Source organism: Myotis nattereri, assembly GCF_964212035.1.
Source record: "Myotis nattereri genome assembly, chromosome: 1".
In the NCBI taxonomy this organism is placed as follows: Eukaryota; Metazoa; Chordata; class Mammalia; order Chiroptera; family Vespertilionidae; genus Myotis; species Myotis nattereri.
In genome coordinates this window covers 61,030,638-61,051,694 of record NC_138075.1, presented here as the reverse complement: position 1 = coordinate 61,051,694, position 21,057 = coordinate 61,030,638, and the positions used below count along the sequence as shown (strand labels likewise).

At 41.1% G+C, this 21,057-nt stretch overlaps 1 protein-coding gene across 1 annotated transcript in view; it reads right to left on the bottom strand.

Annotated features, from left to right (window-relative positions):
- Nucleotides 1-21,057, bottom strand: part of FBN1 (fibrillin 1) — a gene marked incomplete at its 5' end in the record, with an annotated part of 229,336 nt that overhangs the window by 24,613 nt on the left and 183,666 nt on the right. The window contains 10 exons of the mRNA XM_081089678.1: nt 481-597; nt 870-935; nt 1,285-1,434; nt 6,088-6,213; nt 8,582-8,701; nt 9,324-9,452; nt 10,267-10,383; nt 12,390-12,515; nt 16,380-16,502; nt 19,446-19,571. Of these exons, the coding sequence (XP_080945804.1) occupies nt 481-597; nt 870-935; nt 1,285-1,434; nt 6,088-6,213; nt 8,582-8,701; nt 9,324-9,452; nt 10,267-10,383; nt 12,390-12,515; nt 16,380-16,502; nt 19,446-19,571 (1,200 nt within the window). The remainder of the gene's footprint in view (nt 1-480; nt 598-869; nt 936-1,284; nt 1,435-6,087; nt 6,214-8,581; nt 8,702-9,323; nt 9,453-10,266; nt 10,384-12,389; nt 12,516-16,379; nt 16,503-19,445; nt 19,572-21,057) is intronic.

The window sequence follows — 21,057 nt, the reverse complement described above, 5'->3', positions numbered from 1 at the left end:
TTCCCTTATGCGCCTTACGCACAGGTATACCGTTTCTTTCCACTAATACTAGCAGCGAACATTTTAGCAGCCAATTGCCACATCATTAGTATTGAACTGAGTTGTTTGGTGTGTGCAACAGGAAATATTTCACTTTCAAAGAATAAGAAAAATAGATTTATTTGAGTTACGCTTATTAATTTGTGCCGTTATTCAGTGTCTGGTAAGTTAATGTTCAAGAAAAAATATTAATTTTTATTAAAATATTCTATTTTGTTATGTTAATGATTACTCATTTATTTCAGCCCTTTGTATTCAGCATGTCTCTATTGAAATAAATGTACACTTCTATGAAAATTGAAGCTTTTGGTTTTTTGTGGCCCACATAAACTTAAACTTTGTTTATTTGGCCCATGTTAGACTTTGAGTTTGACATGCTTGCTGTAGAGCTTAATTTTTAACTTGTAAAACTCCAGTGGAAGAAAGGGATTTATCACTCACCTACACATTCATTCCCTTCCAGAATGTAACCAAAGGGACACTCGCAGCGGTAGGAGCCATCCGTGTTGATACACTGCCCGTGTTTACAGACATCAGGTTCTTTGCATTCATCCATATCTTAAGCAAAGGAGAAGGAAAAAGTAAATAACAAGGTATTTAAAAACAAACACACACAGAGATAAATTATAATCATTTCAGTGTTTAATCCATGGAATAGTTATTACAATACAATATCGCAAATACAATACAAAATACAATTGATACCTAAACGAGAAGACAAAGAAATAGAGCTTAATTTTTGAAGACAGATGTGAAGAAATAAGAACAACTGGAAATGAGCAAGGAAGTTGATACTTAGAAATGCTGAGAATCTAGCACAGGCCACTCACCAACTGCTGAATCATCAGGTCCCACAATGATCCCACTTCCATAGGGACAGATCTGGCGGAAGGCCTCTGTGGTGGAGACATACTCGTTAATAGATAGACCAGTGGCACCAGCCACAGGCTCCTCCCCAAGCATTATGTGGCGGCCAAACTGCCACATGCTGCACATATTGGGAAACAATGAACGGGACAAGCCCAGAAACCAGAGACAGTTAAGGAGGTCCCAGAGCTGCTGTGCCTACTACTTGGGCAGCTCCAATTCATAACATAGTTTAGGAGAAAAGAACTACCTAGCTCCTGAGGAAAAATAATTTTAAAGAATATTTTAGTTAGACTTACAATTAAATTAAGGTCTTGCTTATTTTGTGGCCAGTGTGCACCCTGAATGGGCCAAAGAGAAACACAGATGTAAACGTACCATCAGGCTCAGTGGGACACAGCTCACAGGGATCTCCCCAGCCTTCTCCCTTCAAGGCGCAACAGCATTCCTGCTTGGAATGGTTCCTGGATTTGGGTGATGAACACTTTCCTCCTTCAAACTTCGCATAACAGTAACTCATTCGCAAATCTGCAGCATAAATTCAAGAGGCCCTTCAGTTGCTTTCTTACTAAATCAATAAATTGTTAATGTATAATAGTGAATAAGAAATAAGCCATCCCTGCCCTCTCTGATGTTGCTCAGTGGTCAGAGCATCGGCCTTGTGGATTGAAGGGTTGAGGGCTGAATTCTGGTCAGAGGCAGGTACCTGGGTTGCAAGCTCAATCCCCAGCCCTGGTTGGGATGCATGCGGGAGACAACCAATTAATGTGTCTCTCTTAAATAGATGCCTCTCTCTCTCTCTCTCTCTCTCTCTCTCTCTCTCTCTCTCTCTCTCTCTTCTCTCTCCCCCTATCACTCCCTTCTACTCTCTCTAAAAATCAATGGAAAAAAAATCCTCAGGTAAAGATTATATATATAAAAAGAAAAAAACAAGCCATCCTGTTATTTTTTTTTAAATATATTTTATTGATTTTTTCTTCTTCACAGTTTCATGATAGCAGATTTATCCTTACTGTAGAGCTTAGCAACCTCAGCATAAGATTTTTTTTTCATTCTTTAGTAAGTAAAAAACTTTCACCTTTTCACTTAGCAGTGGTTCTCAACCTTCTGGCCCTTTAAATACAGTTCCTCATGTTGTGACCCAACCATAAAATTATTTTCGTTGCTGCTTCATAACTGTAATGTTGCTACTGTTATGAATCGTAATGTAAATATCTGATATGCAGGATGGTCTTAGGCGACCCCTGTGAAAGGGTCGTTCCACCGCCAAAGGGGTCGCGACCCACAGGTTGAGAACCGCTGCCTTAAGTGATTATAATAATAACTGAGCTGAGTCTTCATAGTCATAGGTAACTTTTGTAGTGAGATCTGGACAAATCTATGTGACTTTCACCATATTATTTCTCATTTTTGACAGTTTTCCCAAATAACCTGATGTAAATAATAAAAATGTAGATTGTCACATTTCAAACCTGATATCATCAGAGACTTCAGGATGGGGACATCCAGAGATGGAATCATTCATGAGTACCTTTCACTGGGAGCTCTGCTTACCCATGTCTGGGATAACACTTAGCAAGCACACTAGGTGAAGGGAGACCTCCCAGCTCTAGTACTTACTGTGGCACCACACTTTGCTGTTTATTCTGTGTCCCCTAAGCCCTGGAGCCAAAATAAAACCCCAGATTCCAGGCACAGAGCAGATAAAAACATGGCAATTTTGTGGACTGGTCTGTTAACATCTACTGCAGCAGCTGCTCATGCAGTTGCTGTCTGCAAAGTGGATGCGGAGCTTTCTGCAGATTTTACACATGAACATGCACACAAACACGCACACCAGCAGAAGCTTGTGTAGCTTAGCAGAGGGAGCGGGGAGGTAAAGAGGAGGGCAGGGAGAGGAGTGACTGAGAGGGGGAATACTCTCTCTTTCAAAGAATATATTTCTCTAATATTGATTATTTCTTGGTGACTCCAACATGGAATATGGGATCTAGTTCCAACAAAATTCTCCAACATTGTGCGACATAATTTTGGCAACTGACTTTTCCATTTCTTATAGTGCAAAGTGAGTGACTCTACAAAGTGAGCTCATCCAAGAGCCTGGAGTGTGTTTTCCCTCAAATTTGACTTCCAGAGCCTTGCAAACTCCTCTCAAGTTACACAGAGGCAAAATCTGCAGGTTTTAATGAAATGCTTTCATATCCATTCTGCACAATTCCCCTTTTATATTTTTGATCAGGTCTGCTCTCTCCTGTTAGTTTTCCAATCTCGGGTAGCATACTATTATAGTCACCTATGCATTTCTGTTAAGACATTTTTTCTTGCTTTTATTTCATGACCAATGAGACAGTGTAAGAATAACTGAGTTGTCAAAGATCATATCAGAAAAATTTTCATGAATTAAAGTAAAAATATCTATCTGTCTGCCTGTTTATCTGATTTATGAGGCTCTGTTAAGTCAAATTCTATTGGCATCCCCAATGAACTTGTTCAACTTTTTCAACCAACTTTTCCAGATAAACTATCTCCCTAGTTTCTACTTCACTTCCATATCTGCTATAGACAGGACCTCACAGGCACCCTTCAGTCAACTACTCTTCCGAAGGTCAAGAGCAATTAAAAGGCAGTCCTCATCCTACAGCATGTCTGCCAACCAAATGTTTGCTTTGCTGAGAAGCTTCAAGATTTAACAAATGATAGTTCCCTGAATGACACATTTAAATCTATATATTGGTTGAGAGAGAGAGAGAGAGAGAGAGAGAGAGAGAGAGAGAGAGAGAGAAACAGATTAGTTGCCAGGGATTGAACCTAACATCTGGGTATGCGTCCTGACAGGGAACTGAACATGCCACCCTTTGGTGTACAGAATGATGCTCCAACCAGTTGAGCCATACAATCATGGCAAGGACACCTTTTAAGTTGCTTTACATTTCAAGTTCATTGTCACTCTCTCAAAGTTTTGAGTTTATCGGCCTTGTTTTTATGATTTATGCCTACAAATGTCTTAAGACATCATTTTGTGACTACTCGCCAATATGTCTCAACAAATACATTAAAGCTTAACTCCTTCCTTTGTCTTCCACCTTGTAATGTTTCTTTGAAACCTAGACACGTGCATGTTCTAAAACTAGTCTGTTAACATGTTCATTCTCTCTTCCTTTTATCATTGACCCTGTTCCTCAGCCCAGTCTCCCCAACCCTACTCCATCACTCCACCCACCCCTGGAAAAAAAAAATCCAGGCTTTACACAGAGGCTCAAACACAGGACATTTAGGGTGAGCCTAAGTGACAAATTATCTTCACTGAACTTTGCAAGTGGGAGTGGCTCATTTACAACTGTGACCTCCAGGTGCCAGGATCCATCACATTTGTTCCTTCATAGCATTATCAGTAGTTCTGTGGCCTTTTCTCATTTCATGGGCAATAGAAGCCTGACTCCTATTCTTATAAGAAAAACCTGGGTCTTTGTTCCCTGGCTCCAGTGAAATCTGTGCTCTGTGGGAGATTTCCATTTGCTTGCGGTGATTCTCTAGAATTGGTTTATTAATCAAAGGTGCCTTGCATTGGGAAAGAGAACTGTGGCTGGCCCACACACTTGAACTAGGGCTCCCTGGGATGCCTGTTTACCAGTCCATCTGCAAAGAGCCCTTAATGACCTTTGAAATTGCATCAGAACTACAATAGTTGCTTTCCCTGCTTGCACTCCTCAATTCTGGTGCTGCCTCTTGGAGCTGAGCAGGTGGCAGGGCTGCTCACAAGCTGGGCTGATTCTTCCTGCAGCTTTAGCTTGCTCTGTGACGGGCCAGTGCAAATTGAATTAATAGCCTTGAGTTTCCTCTGGCTTGCCGCAAAGGCAGATTCACACCTGGTTTCTCACTACTTTCTTTCCAAACTCAGGCCAACCCAAAGGCACACAAAAACCAGGGAGAAGTTAGAATTTATCGGGCTGGTCTCTACCATCCAGACCAAGTATCTGCTTGAATCAAGCACCACCCAACCCACAACCTCAAAATCAACCCACAGCCTCTAGTAACTACCTATAAGACCAAACCAAACAGAGAATTCTCAACTCTTCCCTTTCTCACTTTTACATACTAGGTAGCTAAGTGAACAGCTGTGCAGTAAAAAGTGAACAGATTAGAATAACAAGAATATATGAAGGACTCAGAAAGTAAAAAAGCTCTGTCACATGTTCAATAAGATTAGTTGGGCAGGTATTATTTTTGTTCAAAATGAGAAAATGGAGGTTACAAAAGATTAAATGCCTTGCCATTGGCGAAACATGGCAGGGCTGAGACCTTAAACACAATTTTTAGAATCTTAAGTGATATCCATTGCCTCTCATTTGGTAATATGAAAGGAAAATAAACACACATACACACAAAACCACACACACACACACACACCAAGAAAAAACAGAACAACAAAAACAACAAAAAGGCACTATAGCAGGGTCGGGGTGTGAGGGAGGAGAACTATGTGTGTTTGTGTGTGTGTTTTTGTCCTGAATTCATTAAACTAATTTGTGAAGAGAGACAGCCTCACACCATTGCATTGGTAAGTAAAATGTAAACAGTTTTCTGGGACACAATACACTATGTTATGCTTAAGTTCAGGCTCCCTTTTGATTTTATAAAAAAGTGCACATGTATTATTCCTGCAAACAGACTATGGCCTAGCAAGAATCTTGGTCGGTTCAAATTTATTTTTCTGTTTTCTTAGAAAACTTGTGATGTAAGGGATGGGCACTATATCCTGGGGACATGTGGGTTAATCGCATTTTTCTGTCTGAAAGCCTAGGTTTTGGCCCATATTTATCTAGGTTACTCCTTCAGGGCCAGAGACTGTGTGGCTGATGGCTGATGGTGCCAGGCTCTGCCACATTCAGTGGCTATTGGCTGATCCCACTCACAGGCCTACCAGCATCTGTGTTCTTAGGGGAGTCTGGGTCTCAGTGCCAGGACAGTTGTTGCACAAGCAACCATAACTTGATGGATGAGTGTTTAACCTTGAAAGTAAAAATGAACTTTCTGACATATGGTAGTCATTAGACCTCTGGGTGAATAAAAACTCTCCATCTTCTCTTTCACAAAGAATCAAAGCTTTGCCATGTTTTAAAAATAAAACCACAACAAATAAACACAGGGTAATGAAAGCCTAAGGCCTTCAAAGGCACTTACCTTGGCACCTTCTTCCAGTAGAGGACAAAGAGAACCCGTCTGGGCACAGGCATTTGAAGCTGCCTTCAGTGTTACTGCATGTGCCCAAGGCACAGATTTCTGGCTCTTCCACACACTCATCAATATCTAAAAGAAGTACACATGTCAAACAAAGTCAAACCATCAGGTACCAGATGCAAACTGTGGAAATACGAAGTGTGACTGACTTTCAAAATTCTCCCAGTTATGAGGATACTTTCCTATATCATGTGCTATGGGTAGACATATACGCTGTGATGACTTTAAAAATTAGTCTTTCACAGTTCTTCCAAAAATGGAATTGGCAAGTACCTTCTAAGGGACTCAACCAAAAACATCTCTTACTCAGACTGTGTTGCTTGGTTAGTTAGAAAAGTTGGAGTAATTCCAACCTCCCCTAAGCTAGGAAAGATGCAACATACCCCAGTCTGCCTTCACCACTGCACACTGAACAGAAGCCCTGAAATTTTAAGTGTGTTGACAATGAGTTACTCAGTGAGAGATCTAGCTTTGAACCAAATTTATTTTCTTCCACTCAACCACATCACTTTTCTCAGTACCTCATGCTATAGCCCTAACTGTGAATTTTACGAAGATACTAACACTCATGGAAATAACCCTATGCAGGACAAACTAATGATATCACAGAGGATGAGGCTCTGAACTCTCACTTGCAGGTTAATTTTTCTGAAAACACAAAATATCTTCCTGTAATTCTTCTCTCATCTTCCAGATAATAAGAATCTGATATACTTATAATTGTATCATGTTTCCTTCTGCATCTTAGCTATTCTGAAGGAGTGATTAAGGCTGGACCGAGGTAAAGTTTGAATGGCTTGGGTAACCATAGTCCTAGATTCCCTAAGAAAGTCCCAGCACATGCCTGTTGGCCTGGCCTCATTATTAATGGTGCTCATCCTAAAATTGTGTTGGTTTGGTCATAAAATTACATGACCATCCTACTTATGGTAAATGTATAGTCACTCTTTCCAACAGATTTGCCCATTGTTTCCCCTTCAGCAGACATTTGTTGTGAAAAAGAGGTCACTCTTAATTCTGAGCTATAATATTTTTATGGAAATACCTTTCTCCCCTTTAAAACACCTATCTCTTGCATCTTGGGGCTCTTTATTGTGATGTTTGTACAAAGAGTTCTACCCACACCAAAATGTATTTGCCTCACACAGCTTTATTCCCACAAGGTCCAACTAAAGGGAAACTAGAAACTTAACTTCTTTATCTTGACTTAACATTATAACTACCACACGAAAAATGTGGTATTTAGTAATGTGCACTGTGAAGTGACTATCTTCCTGTACAATTCAAAGCCAGCCTCTTCATCACTCCATTTTATTACATGGCATTTATAATCGCATCACGTTTCCTGTGGTTTATTAACAAATCTGAACTGCTGCTGCTGATTTACTCCATTCCCACACTCCCTCCACCGCAACATCCAACCTTTTCTTAAGAGAAAAGCCAACTTTTGTAAAAATGTCAAACATTTCTTTTTGGTTACTGTTTTCGTCGTTGTTGTTATGCTTTGTTCTCTTATAGTAGAAATTAACCTGTAAATGTTGACTTCCTAAGAGGGGGGACAAAGACTGTGGAATGGGCACATACACTGACTATTCAGGAAGTTGTTTTTCTCTCTATACATTTCTATTCTGTCCATTCTAGAGGAAGTTTGCAGGAACAATGGAGTGAAAAAAACACCGGTCTTTAAGAGTAAAATAAGATGTTTAATAATTTGCATTTTGGCCTAATTTTGATTATATGTTTCCATGTGTAATATTTGCACTTGACTGCAATTTAAATTGGATATATAATACAATTCCTCATTGATGACACTTAAAGTAGAGACATTTCTTCCGCATTATGGATTAGATGTAGTTCTGCTCAAAGCAGGAGCATGGGCTAGGTGACTTCTTAAGAATCCTTTCAACCCTAGTTATCTCTGAAGTTTTGGCAACTAATGTCTTTCATTTAATGCAATGGCGTACGTACTGAGGAAGGCAGTACTATAAAATTTGCAGAGAATTTATTTGTAGTAACATATTTCCACCTCTCTATAGGTCAAAACAACATAGACACATTACATAGCCATGTGCATCCAACCTTGAATGCGGTCACAAATATTTTAACTGGAATCAGGAAGCTAATTTTAGTTGCAAACTATTGGCACTTAAAAGCAGGTAATTTAAGATATTTTATAAGCTGCATAAAAGTACACTGGAAAAGAGTCAGGGTCATATGACCACCCTTATGTACAGAGAAAATAACTTCATCAGGGATTAGCATGAGAATTAGATGTCCTTGTCTCACCATCTGAGGCCATAAGTCACACTCTCTGCTCTTGGATTTGTTTTTGCTAAAGCATTCCAAAATGAATACACTGTCACACCCCCAGAAAAGCTTTGACTTTGAAAATGCCAGTGCAGTAACCAATACTACTTATTTCCAAATGCCCTCCTACCTTCACACTTGTCATTTTGTAGACTGTATCCAGGTGGACAAATACACCTGTAGGACCCATCTAAGTTCTGACAGGTGCCTGGTGCACATTTTCCGGGTTCTAGTACACATTCATTGATATCTGCAAAGGAAAGAGAAAAAGAAGGAAGAGATTTCAACTGGCATGCTTTCCATCAAGCAATTAAAACTCAAAGAAACTGGGATCAAATCAAAGAAACACACATAAAACTAAATAAAATTAGTCCATGAAACTACCATGGAGAAAAATTAATGACTCAATAAAAATACGCTTTAATAGCTTTCAGAAGTGTGCAATATGGCAACCACATTTTATTTAACCTACTATAAATGAAGTATTTCCAGAAAAGTGTAGCATGTAAAAAGTCAACGGATATGAAGATTTTGAGAGCAGCCAAAAGAGTCATATAAGAATTTACTACAAAGTTATTTTGAAGAAAATAAATATAAGAAAGGGAATTACAATTGTTTTTAGAATGATTTATTGTCTAATTCTTTACCAGGTTAACCATTACCTGTGAGTATAATTTAATTTTAAAAGATGAGGGGGGAAAGTGGTGTGTGTGTGTGTGTGTGTGTGTGTGTGTGTGTGTGTGTAGAATTACTGTCATTCTGCTCTGCTTTTTTTCCCTTTGAGCTTCCAGAGGGATGCATGGTGGTAGAGCCTGCATGATTCTTTGGTCTCTGGGATGTTCTTTGGAGGGTCTCGCTGAGAATGGACTCACCCACACAAGTTCTGCCATCCGGAGCCACCTCGTAGCCTTCGTTACACTCACACTGGAAGGACCCCACAGTATTGATGCACTGGCCATTTCTGCAAAGGTTCCCATTTCCAGTTGCACATTCATCAACATCTGCCAAAAAAATATCCTTTGATATATTCCAAAGAAAATGCCATAATCCCAGCAATGATCAAAACCTTTAAAGGGAAAAACACTTGTTCTGAATTTCAGTGGCCTTTGCTGGCTCAGCCAAACATAAGAAATTCCAATGAAAATCTAGACCTGGCTATAAGTACCTATCAAAACCTAAAAAGATTACACCATTCTATTAATTAGTGATTGATCATTTATATTACAATCTTATATGAGTTTATCTTAATCTTCCTTTAGGTTTAATTTTAAAGGCTAAAACTGAGTTACTAATACACAACACCACTGAGGGTATTATTAAGTATTCCCATAATTGGAATTATATTAAATTCGCCTCAAGAACAATATATAGTTGGTTTATTACACTCACTTATGAATAATGGTGCATGTTTTATGAGGAGGTTTTAATAGATTCAATAATTTACTTCTTTTAAAAGAGGCTAGAGGGAAACATGTAGACAAGCAGGTCCACATTATTCATAAATTATGTAATTTTTATACAGAGCATCACTTGCGTATGTTTTAAAATGTAATCATTTCAATTATTTTAAAATTTATTCAATTCACAGCATACCAGGCATAAAAATATAGTTGCTAATAAGCATTTTAATAAAAGTAATGGACGTACATTACATATGACATTTAATTAGCATATTCTACTTGACAAATCTTTTAAACAACTGTCATGCATATGACAGCGTATGTTAAAAAAAGACAGCTGGCACACTGGGAATGAGGCTAATTCCAAAGAGCACATATGAACTTGACTCCCTTGGTGACTTTTTTGCACACGCACCTATGCAGTCATTGTTGTGAGAGAGGATGAAACCGTGATTGCAGCGGCAGTTGAAGGAGCCAATTGTATTTCTGCAAGTTCCGTTTCCACAGGCATCTCTTTCACACTCATTTATGTCTAGTAGGAACGAAGAACATAGAAAACATGATTATTAACAGAAGAGGAGGTTGCATGGTTACCTGGGGGTAAAGGGCATTTTAGAGTTCATAAAGTGCCTTCCATGGGCTGAGAAGTCCTCGGTGTTGGTGCGGGTTCCAGCAGTGGCAGCTCCCTGTGAGAACCCAGCAAAAGGTGGGGTTCTAATGCTGGGGAGTAAATCATTTCCTTGGTTGGCATGTGAAAGGAGGCAAGCTAAGGACATGAGAACTGGACAGGATTATTTTATTCTATTTACTTCTAGAATCCTCCACCCTTGCCACTTTTTTTCAATTTCTTTTTCACTTGCAAATGGAAAACTGTGTGAGCATCTGGGTCTTGATTTGCTGCCACCTTTGGCAAACGTCAGCCTGTAAGATTCTCACTCCAGTTTCCCAAAAAGCAGTGAGTCACCCGATATTACCCTGCAATCAGCAACAACATAAATTAGCTTTCCAACTCACCTGACATTTTAGACATTTTTCCCCTTTTTCCCCAGTCCACCCCTAAAACCCTCCACCACTCCCACCGAGAGTGACTTATCTCTCCCTCCTAAATGATCTCAAGGTGGTGTTGGCACTTAGCTCCTCTCACACACTCATGCGTTATTGTTTGTCTTTTCCTTGGCCTATGACTTTTCTCTTGGACTATTGTGCAAAGCTATCTGGACATCTTATAATACATCTCACCACAGCAGCTAACATCTTTCTTATGAAGAGCAGGTGCACATTAAGGGGAAATAAGACATTTCCATGAAAGAAAGCTGATACTGCTGGTTTGCAACAGTGGGGCAGACAGAGGAAGAGAAGGACAAAGAGGGAGAGGGAGGCAACACCTCAGGTTGGCAAAGTGTGGTGTCAGGGTTAGGGTTTCCTGCCCTTTCCAATTTTGCACATGAAGATACATAATCTGTGATCCTAAAGCAAGAAGCTATTGCTGACTCCAGGGTGACTCCATGTGTGTGTGTGTATGTGTGTGTGTGTGGTTGAAGATGGCATCCAGGTAAGTCACCCTGCCAGCAAGAGCTTCTGCCGAGAGTGATTCATGTTTAGCTGAGCTTTGGAAAGGTAGGTTCGTTGGTAGTGGGTTGCAGATAATTCAGATGAAAGAGACAGAAAGGAATCGGGGCAGGGTACCATTAATATGCAGAGGTTAGCTCCCCAGTGATGAGCAGGGCTGGTTATACTCCTTTCATTTAAAACGTATCTGCTCTGAAGAAGACAAAACTTTATGAGAATGTTCCCTAACGGGTGACTTCAATCATAGCCAAAGGCAAGCACTTTAAACATTATTGTATTGATTGTTCTCTTTCCAGCTGTGGAACTGATTCATGTTCATGAAGTTCCCACAAGACCTAATGGATGTTGCTTTAAAGTAGATAAATAAAGGAGATAAAGAGAGAAAATGATTGATTACATATTTGAAGTTGATTCTAAATCGAGATCCCGATTCAGTACTAATACTTGGGAAGAGATTTAAAATCTTGAGCTCTTTTCTCCTCAGAAAAGGTTTCTTTACTTTTTATGCCTTTGTAGCATCTGTAAATTTGCTTTTGAGGATCCAGTAAAATCTATAAACTCGTCTTAAAGAATGTTCATATTCAAACACTCATAAATATTATAAATATTATTTAAGTAAATATTATAAAAGGATATTATAAAAGAATAATATTATAAAAGAATAATAACAGGCTATTAACATTAATAAAAGGTAATTTTTATCTAAATATCTTTCTAAATTTATACCTTAGTCAGAAGTTTTTTTCTGAACTAACAGCCAAATGAAATCAAGGAAGAAGTTTATGATGTTCAGATGGCCAGAGATTAAATACCAAAGGATGTTAATGCTACACATCTGCTTGTGTTTTTATTTTATAAGTAGCAGAACAACTACTGAAAAGTTTAGTATTAACTATTATATATATTCAGATGCAAATGAATTTTTCAACAGGATATGAAGGAAGAATGAAATAATAATCACATACTCACCCAAACACATGGTTTGATCAGCATTTGTTTTAAAACCAGTGTGACAAAGGCAATAAAAGCTTCCGACTGTGTCAATACACTGTCCATGGCTGCATATGTTGGGGATTTCTTGACATTCATTGCGATCTGTAGGTAAAAGGCATCTTTAGCATCTTACGTGGAAGCTTCAGAATCAAATTGAATAACTTACTTCTAGGTATTTCTCCATGGCTGATCCTCGCTCTTTATAAACTAAGACAGTGAAACAGGCACAGGCATTATGTTTCTTTTTACCTCAAAACTGCTTAAAACTTATTTTCACCTCCTGGGCACATTCAGAGTATGTTAGTAATACATGAAAACAGGGGCGGTATTCAAAAAAAATGTTCTGAAAGATGAGAGAAGTTAGAAGTAGGATGGGGACGAAAAATCCAAGCTGGGAGACAACTCATTTGATTATTTTCCTAAAGCATCATCACAGGCTGTGGAATTCATTGAAGTATTTTGTCTAGAAAAGATTTGGGGCCTCAAATCATTGACCCTTCACAGCTTCCTTTGGAAATTTTTACCAAAGTCAAACAAATCCCTTTGCTAAAATAGGTTTTCATGATGGACAACCTGCCTTGTCCCTTGTTCAAGTTTCACCTCATTGTTTTGTCTTATTCCTATAACCTTTAGTTCCATTTTAACCAAGTCTTCATGTCTACACATGGCTCCTTTCAACACTTGACAATCCTAATGATATTTCTTTCTCTTTATTCACATTCATTCAAAGGAAAGCTCTGTCATCTTGCCCAGTCTTTAAGCTCTAAACTGTATTTTTCATCAACTGAGTCTTTTGGTTGCTCTCCTGAAATCTAATCATCTGCAGGGCAGAATTGACTGCACGAATCCACACGTGACATAATTACATGCTTACTTATGTCTCTAATTTAATTTTTTAAAGCTTCCAGGACATGTTTAGGTCAAATATAATTTCAAGAGCACCGATTCATCTTGATTTTCCCATTATCACAGAAGAAAGCAAAAAGCGGACCGCCCCCTTGGGTGTAGATGCTGTGGGGCACAGCAGCACCTTGCTCTCAGCCAAATAATCCACACTTGCTGCTTGTCTGCCCTGCCTACTGAGCTGGGAATGGGCACTTTCCACCACACAAAGCAGTGGTGCCCTGAAGAGATGGTATCCCCTCCATTCCATGGGCTCCGGCTGACATTTTTACAAGCTTTTCCTTCCAATACACAGAACATGTAGAGTTGTGATCAATCACCATACTGTTTAAAAGTAGGGTTAAATATTTCATTAAGAGAGGAAATTGGTATAGAGCAGCTCAGGAGCTACCTCTAGCCTATGCAGAAATGCTAGTTAACTTAACAAATTATGATTCTTCCCACTGGAGAAAATGGATTTAAAATGAGCAAACTGTTCTCTGGGATAGACAGAGGAAACTGATTTCCATTGCCAAGCTCTGGGAAGGAAGCTGATTTGAGGGTGTGTCTTTGGGCCTACCATAGTTGACCCAAACCTTGAGTGCCCTCAAGGTAGTGCCAGACCTGGAAGTATGCAGGGGGCTAGGTCTGTCTTATCTCTGGAGCCCCCAGGAAATATAGAACATTAAGGGTCTTCTTAGAAATGGCTCCCCAATCAGGAATTTTCTTTCCTACCTTGCCTATCTCATGATGATTTCAAAAAATGAAACATAGAGTACTTTGAGAGTCTACTGGTGAAACGGAAAGTTACAATCCTATAGAACTTAATGGTGAAGTTCACTTTGTTTTGAGACTAGAAAACGAAGTTTCTCAAGCATCAGGATGTGAACTCCCAGGAGATTATGTCTGAGGTTGAGATAAGAGGTTTAAACGTGGTATTTGGGGGAGAAAAACTCACATAGTCAGTGGAGAGAGGAGAGACCATGAGACAGTGGTTGGGAAGAACCTGCCTCTTGTCTTTAGCTGGGTGAGAGATTGCAGAAGGGGGCTACATTTGTGTAACTATCCGACTCCTGAAGTCCCGCCAGCATCCTGGGCTTAGGTAACTAATTATTCTCTCAGATCTCTCAGCAACTATGTGGGCACTATGGCCACCAGCTATGATTTTGCTTTGAAATTATGTACTGTACTGATGAATTCAAATAAAAATCTCATGATAGAAAGAAAATTTTAGTTCTTTTCATTTGAAACACAGGAAAAGAGCAGTATTTTGCATTATGTCTAAAAAATGTCATATATAGGACAGCATTGAAAGACATTAAAAATATTTTTAAAGTAAGATGTATATGAAGTCATTACCAGAATGAAGTCTTCAACCCTAAAGACTGAATAATTGCAAAATGTATGTACATTCCCTTTCTTCTGAGGATTTCAATGAAGGAGGGAAATAGAGCTTTGGCTACAAACAACACTCTCACAGCCCTCATGGCTGGTTAATGCCTGGAGAGTTTTATTTATGTTAACTCTACGAGAAAACATGACAGGGCTTGAGCCCAGCAGGCCCTGGCTGGACATGCTATCTTAATGTATAAAGAACTTCTTGCCTGAGCGTGAAATGGTGTGAAATGGCACATTCTATATTATCAGCAACTCTTTATTTGGATTGGAATTATTTCACTCAGTTTCAAAGAAATATAAATTAAGAGCAAAATGCAGGGAAGTGGTCTCAATGCCAAGTTTCACAAGGGCATTGTGGCTCATATCAGAGGCGTCCTCACTTTTCCTGTCATTTTTTAAAAAATACGTGGATAACAACAGCTCTGTTGACAAAATGCTAAACACTTGCACATGCTCCTCTAAACTCAACAAAACAAGTCTTGATTCTCAAATTGAGTTTCTGTTCTGCTATTACACCCTCTTCCCACCGAGCTCTCATGAAACAATGCAAAATACCCTGCAGAGAGCCGTGCACTTCCTACCACTTACTCACTGGTGGGCAAGGAAATCCAAGGGGACTCTGACCATGTTCCCTTGTGTTGTTTCATTCACAAATGCATAAAATATCCAGGCAACTCCCTGCGAAATGAACCATAAGCAAAATAACACATTCTCCCTGGCCTTTTTGCTAAATATATAATGATTTATATGAAAATCATTATAAAGTATTATTTTGCTTCTGGGCTGAAATACCAGTGGTCTAATTTGATACCACTGGCTACAAGGTATCATCAGATACTTGAATACCTTTACCATCGATTTAAGTTGGCAACACACTCATTCTGTGTACTTCTACCACATCCCTGATGCAAGTGAACAACCAAAAAACTAACCTCTGGGAGATAGTTTTTCATTTTACTGTAGATGACTCACAGCTAATAAAAGGCTGTTAATGTTTGCTGCCCTCAGTGAGTGATCTTACATCTGTACAATGTTTAGGAGGAAAAGATATACTGGGCTCTTTTTTGTTCAGTTTTTGCAGGCTAATGTGCAGCTCAGGAGAGCTTCCCTGTCTAGATTTGGGGAGTGTGGCTGAGATGGTGACAACCTCAACTCTCCAAGGGGGATTATGTGGAATTAAAAAGATAAGTATTTGGTCCTGAATACTGGTTAGGGAAGTGTGTGTGTGTGTGTGTGTGTGTGCGCGCGTGTGTGTGTGTGTCTATGTGTGTGAATTTTGGGTGTGGCTGTTTGCGGCAGGGTAGCAGATGGGTAAATATGAAATCTATGCATGTACATGATTTATTTATTGTTTTGAAAACATCTCATCTATAACGAGGGGAAAATAGGTAAGTGTTTAGACATTGCAACAGTTTTTGCTTTTTCCAGTTTAGTTGCTAGAACTCAGCAGTCTAAATGAAGATAATCTCCTGGCCAGCGTGGCTCAGTGGTCACAGTTCAATTCCCTGGGTTGTGGGTTAGAACCCCAGTGTGGGGCGTGCAGGAGGCAGCCAATCAATGATTTTCTCTCATCACTGCTGTTTCTATCTCTCCCTCTCCCTTCCTCTCTGAAATAAAAATATTTATGTATATGCATAAACGGAGACAACCCCTGGGAAGGCATGCCCAGCTAAGGGGCGCACTCACCGTTGCACTGCCCCGTGGAAGTGAAGCGGTAGCCGGGCTTGCACTCGCAGCGGTAACTGCCGGCGGTGTTGATGCACTCGGCGTTGCGCTGGCACACCGGGCCGTTCTGACACTCGTCGATGTCTTCAGGCAGAAGAGACGTGAATTAGGAGGAGAACGGAATCTGGTACCCAGTCAAGGAAGCCTCGCACACAAAACTAATGTATGTTTTCTCATTTTGATCAGTTTTACGAAACAGACAACGGAGGGCTGAAAACGATTTTCTAATTTTCCCACCTTCCTAGTATTTTTCATAAATGTTAGTATTTGATTTAGGACACATGTGGACTCTAGTGTTACTCATGTCTTTTTGAAAAGGCATGAAACTCAACTGCTACAGTCAGGACTTGACATGAGCCCAGACAATGATCCCAGGGAATCTTGTATTTGCTTAAAGCCCCAGGGTTTTATGATTCAATCTGGTTTCTCTTGTTTGAAGATCCGGCGGGCAGAGCATCTCAAACCTCAGGGTACATATGAATTACATGGAATCTGTGGAAAGGCAGACTCTGACCAGCACGTCTGGGGGTGGCCTGAGAGCCTGCATTTCCCATAAGCTCCCGGGAGAAGCTTGTGCTCCTGGTCCACAGATGCACTTGGAGGGCAGGGCTGCAGAGGCTGCTGCTCAAATTACTGCCACATGGCAGCCAAGCCAAGGAAGCTGAACATGTTGCACATAAAACTACTGCAAACAACCCAATTCACATTATCAAAGAAAAGAATAAAATGGATATTGTGTACTTCAAAGCTTTGACTATGCTCAGGGGGTTGTTTGTATATATATATATATATATATAGTCTAAAATCACTTAAATGTAATTATGTACTTCAAATTATGTAATAAATGGAATTAAAATGTAGTTCAAATTCATGGCATCGCAAAAGTTACTGCACTTTCCCGTCTATTCCATGCAGCAAAATATGTGTTCCCTGCCCCTGCTCCAATGAAATAATCTAATTCAGGCCTAAGGCCACTAAAGGAAGAGCCTGCACCGCAGGTGGGAGTCAGCCCTCAGCCCTAGCACTGCGGTTTCACACAGAGTTGGCTCAGCAGAAGTTCCCACAAGGGGGCGGCAAATACATCAAATGGTGCCTCTCAGGCCTGTGCTTTGTGGCGGGAAAATGTCAGGACTGCTGTCAGTGGGAGTTTCTATCCTGTGTATGTGTGTGTGTGTGGGGGGGGGGGGCGGGGAGCTGGGGGGGGGGAGGCTCGGGGGGATGCTTCTTTGTGCAGTAGATACAAGAGCAGAAGTCTGTTTGGCAGCACCACCTCACCCACCATGTGTGCACTGCTCTTAGTAAGGGTGTTCAGAAGCACAGAGGGTAGCTTCTATCCTTGGAGAAGCCAAACGGTGTCACAGACAAGCATTTCTGTGGTGCATCAGACACCTAGCATCTGATGGTGTGCATACTTGGGAAGAGCAGATGCATAGTAGCCCCCTCTAAATCACTTCTGGAATTCATTCCAACTTCAGCGTTGCTGAGGAATGTACTAAATCAACCTTCATTTTCTGATTCTGAGAGCTAGGATCGTGCTGGGACGCGGCTGACCCTAGATTAAACACTCACCCTGCAGATGGATATCCTATGAAACGGAACCCAAAAGTTGGAGCACTTCGTAATCTCAATATCCACTGAATGCTGCCCTGACAGGTAAGTGGCTTACACTGGCACAGCTGTGGGTTTCTGATCTCATGTGGGTATCAACCTCTAGGTTGACTTGGTGGTCATGGGTGGCCTTCCCTACGGGTTCTGGCCAAGGGCTGCTGTTTCAGCAAATATGAATAGGAAAGAGGCATCTGGATAAAGGAACCATCAAAGGGATCTCTGAATGAAAGCAGAGGGGAGATGCCACAAGGAGGCAGCAGCCATCCGAGGCCTGTATGGAGGGGAGAAGACTGTAGTTTTGAAGAAGGTCAACCCTAGCACTGTCTGATCATCCGCAGCGGGCTTCCTCTCTCCCCGGCATCACGCCTCCCCCTCAGACACCTGTTCCTGGATTGCCTCCAAATACAGGGCCGGCCCAGGTCTGAAATGACTATCTCCTTAGCAAGGCTCTGAGTGGCTATCACCCCACTCCCACTCCCTCACCCAGCAGGCAGAGGAAAGACCATGTGCCAACTTGGCCGTAGTAACCAAAAGCCGGGTGAGGATAACTTAACAAACATGTGCTTAGAGCTATAACATGGTCTATAATTGTCCCCAGTTTAGGAGAAAAGTATTTTTTTTAACATTAAAATGTTGACATGTGTGCTCTAATCCACGCTCTAAGGGATACTAACACTTTCTAACATGAACAAAAACGCTGCCAGTGGCTCCAAGTTTACATATTAAATAGAAAATTATTCCAGCTATCCCAGAGCACATGGTATATTTAATAACCAGTAACGTTGTCCCTTTTACTAAAATGTAAAGGGACACTATCTTCCCCAGACGTAGGACAAAGATGAAGTGCTGCAAGGAATGTGCAGAATCGCAGCACATAAACATGGCAAGGGAAGGTCATTTGAAAATGAAAAAAGTACCATTTGCATGCATGCCAACATTCTTCCTATAAAATTGAATTTGCCGTTCCTGTCATTTGGAATTCTCTCATGCATTTGGAATATTTGCACTAACCTTGTTTTCACTTGGGAGTAGCAAAGGCTCCCTTTGGAAGAGACCGCTGATTTTGAGATTCAATTCAAGATGACTGCCCACCACTCACGCTCACTTTCGAGCAATGAGAAACAAAAGCAACCCATCTGACACACCCAGGAACTCAAGGCTCTTTCCTATCGGCTGGGAAATCTAATACATTGTGTGTGTAGGGGGAGGGGGCTGGGGAATGCACGTCCTGCTTTTTCCACTGGGAGTTAGTGAATGTTTTTTGCATGAGGTTTCATGCTGTTCCCCACGGTGCCCTTCTCTGTGCTAGAGCTTGATGAATTTATGAAATTCCGATGTTGTGAAATTGGCCAAGTGTGTGGGTAAGTAGCTCACCAGTTAGCTCACTTCTGGACACGACAGAGTGACATCATCACTTACCTTCACAAACCAACAGCTTGTCATTATAGAAGAAGCCCACTGGGCATTCACATCGGAAGCTGCCAACCATGTTGATGCACACTCCATTTTCACAGACCCCCGGGATCTCCCGGCATTCATCAATATCTAGAAACAGAGCAGCCAGGCATGAGTGACAGCACAGAACATGGCCCCTGGGCAGGGTCGATCGGGAGGGAGAGTCACGCAATGTTCAACGAAAGTCTAAAACCAAAGAAGAGAAAATGCGTACACACGTGTGCGGCCGTGTGCATGTGAGTACGTGTGTGGGTGCATGTTGGGGTGCTGCGGTTGATGGAAGGGGGAGGGAACATCACTGAATGGCAAACTGAAATAACTAAACCACTTTCCAGACACTCATGTGTCTATCTGGATTTAGTGTCTGTCTTTTTTATGTTGTTTCAGAACATCCACACTGCCCAGCTGGAAGCCATCTTTGCATCCCCTGGACACTGGGCAGAGGGGAAGGAAAAAGCGACTGCTGATCTCAACAGCCTCTCTACCCAAAGTGTGTGGCAATGTTTGGCTAGAATGGGAAAGGGGAGCTGGTAAAGAAGAGGAGGAGCCTAAGGTCAAAGCGAACTCTGGCCTTTCAAATTCAACTTCAGTGCCCCTTCCTCTTTCACTAGGTTTTTGGTCAGGTCTGGGGGTACTCTGGGCCCCAGCTGATGGCAAAGATGGAGTCAGCACTCAGGAAGGATTGTCGGAATCTGGAATAGACTGTGGCTTCCTAAGCCCATGGCTGGGCCTAGCTGCTGCACCACTGTTACAGGCCCCTAGCATGCTGTCTGACAAATATTAAGTGTCAATTAAAATTTGTTAAACTAAGAACCAGTATTTGGAAGTGGAGTTGGTGAGCATTTGAACAGGACACAGGCTGGCCAGTTGGTGAGGGAACCTTGTGGGCAGGTCTCACTCTCCACCAGCCTGGTTGGTCCACTCTCTGTCTAACCTGCTCCGATCTCCCATTCATTCAGTTCCCTCTAGAATAATAATGTTAATAATGTTTATATACCAAGTTTGTCAGGCAGTCAACCTGGATTTACTCACTGAGTCATCAGTCTCCCTACGAGGTGGTCTCTATGTGGGTGATGGAACTGAGGCCAAGTCAGGGGATGGAACTTGCCAAAGACCACACAGCCAATAAGAAGCAGAGTCCGATTTGATGCCAGGGATCCTCTAACCAGCTGTCCTGCCTCCCTTGTGTTTTTTCACATCACAGTCATACAAATTTCAGAAAACCTTTATCAAAGGATAACCTTTATCAAAGAATACTCAGGGCCCCCCCATCAGCCCCTTGGTAGTTTCACAAAAACACTCCAGAAGCTGGGAGGGGATATAAAGCTTTGGTCTATCTACATCACACGTCCTTCCAATTCTCCAGGTTTCTATGACTGTTGTTGAGATCCTTTCATTTACTATTGTAGTCCGGAGGCTCTGCAAGGCGTTTTGCCTAAGTTGTAAGAAGTTGGCCACAGATGTAAGTGGAGCCAACAAAAGATGCTATAATTTCAGAAGACTCACCTCTGAAACCAGCCTGTTTTAAAGGAGAAATCTGACAGGCTATCCATTTATTTTAGACCCTTTTCTAAAG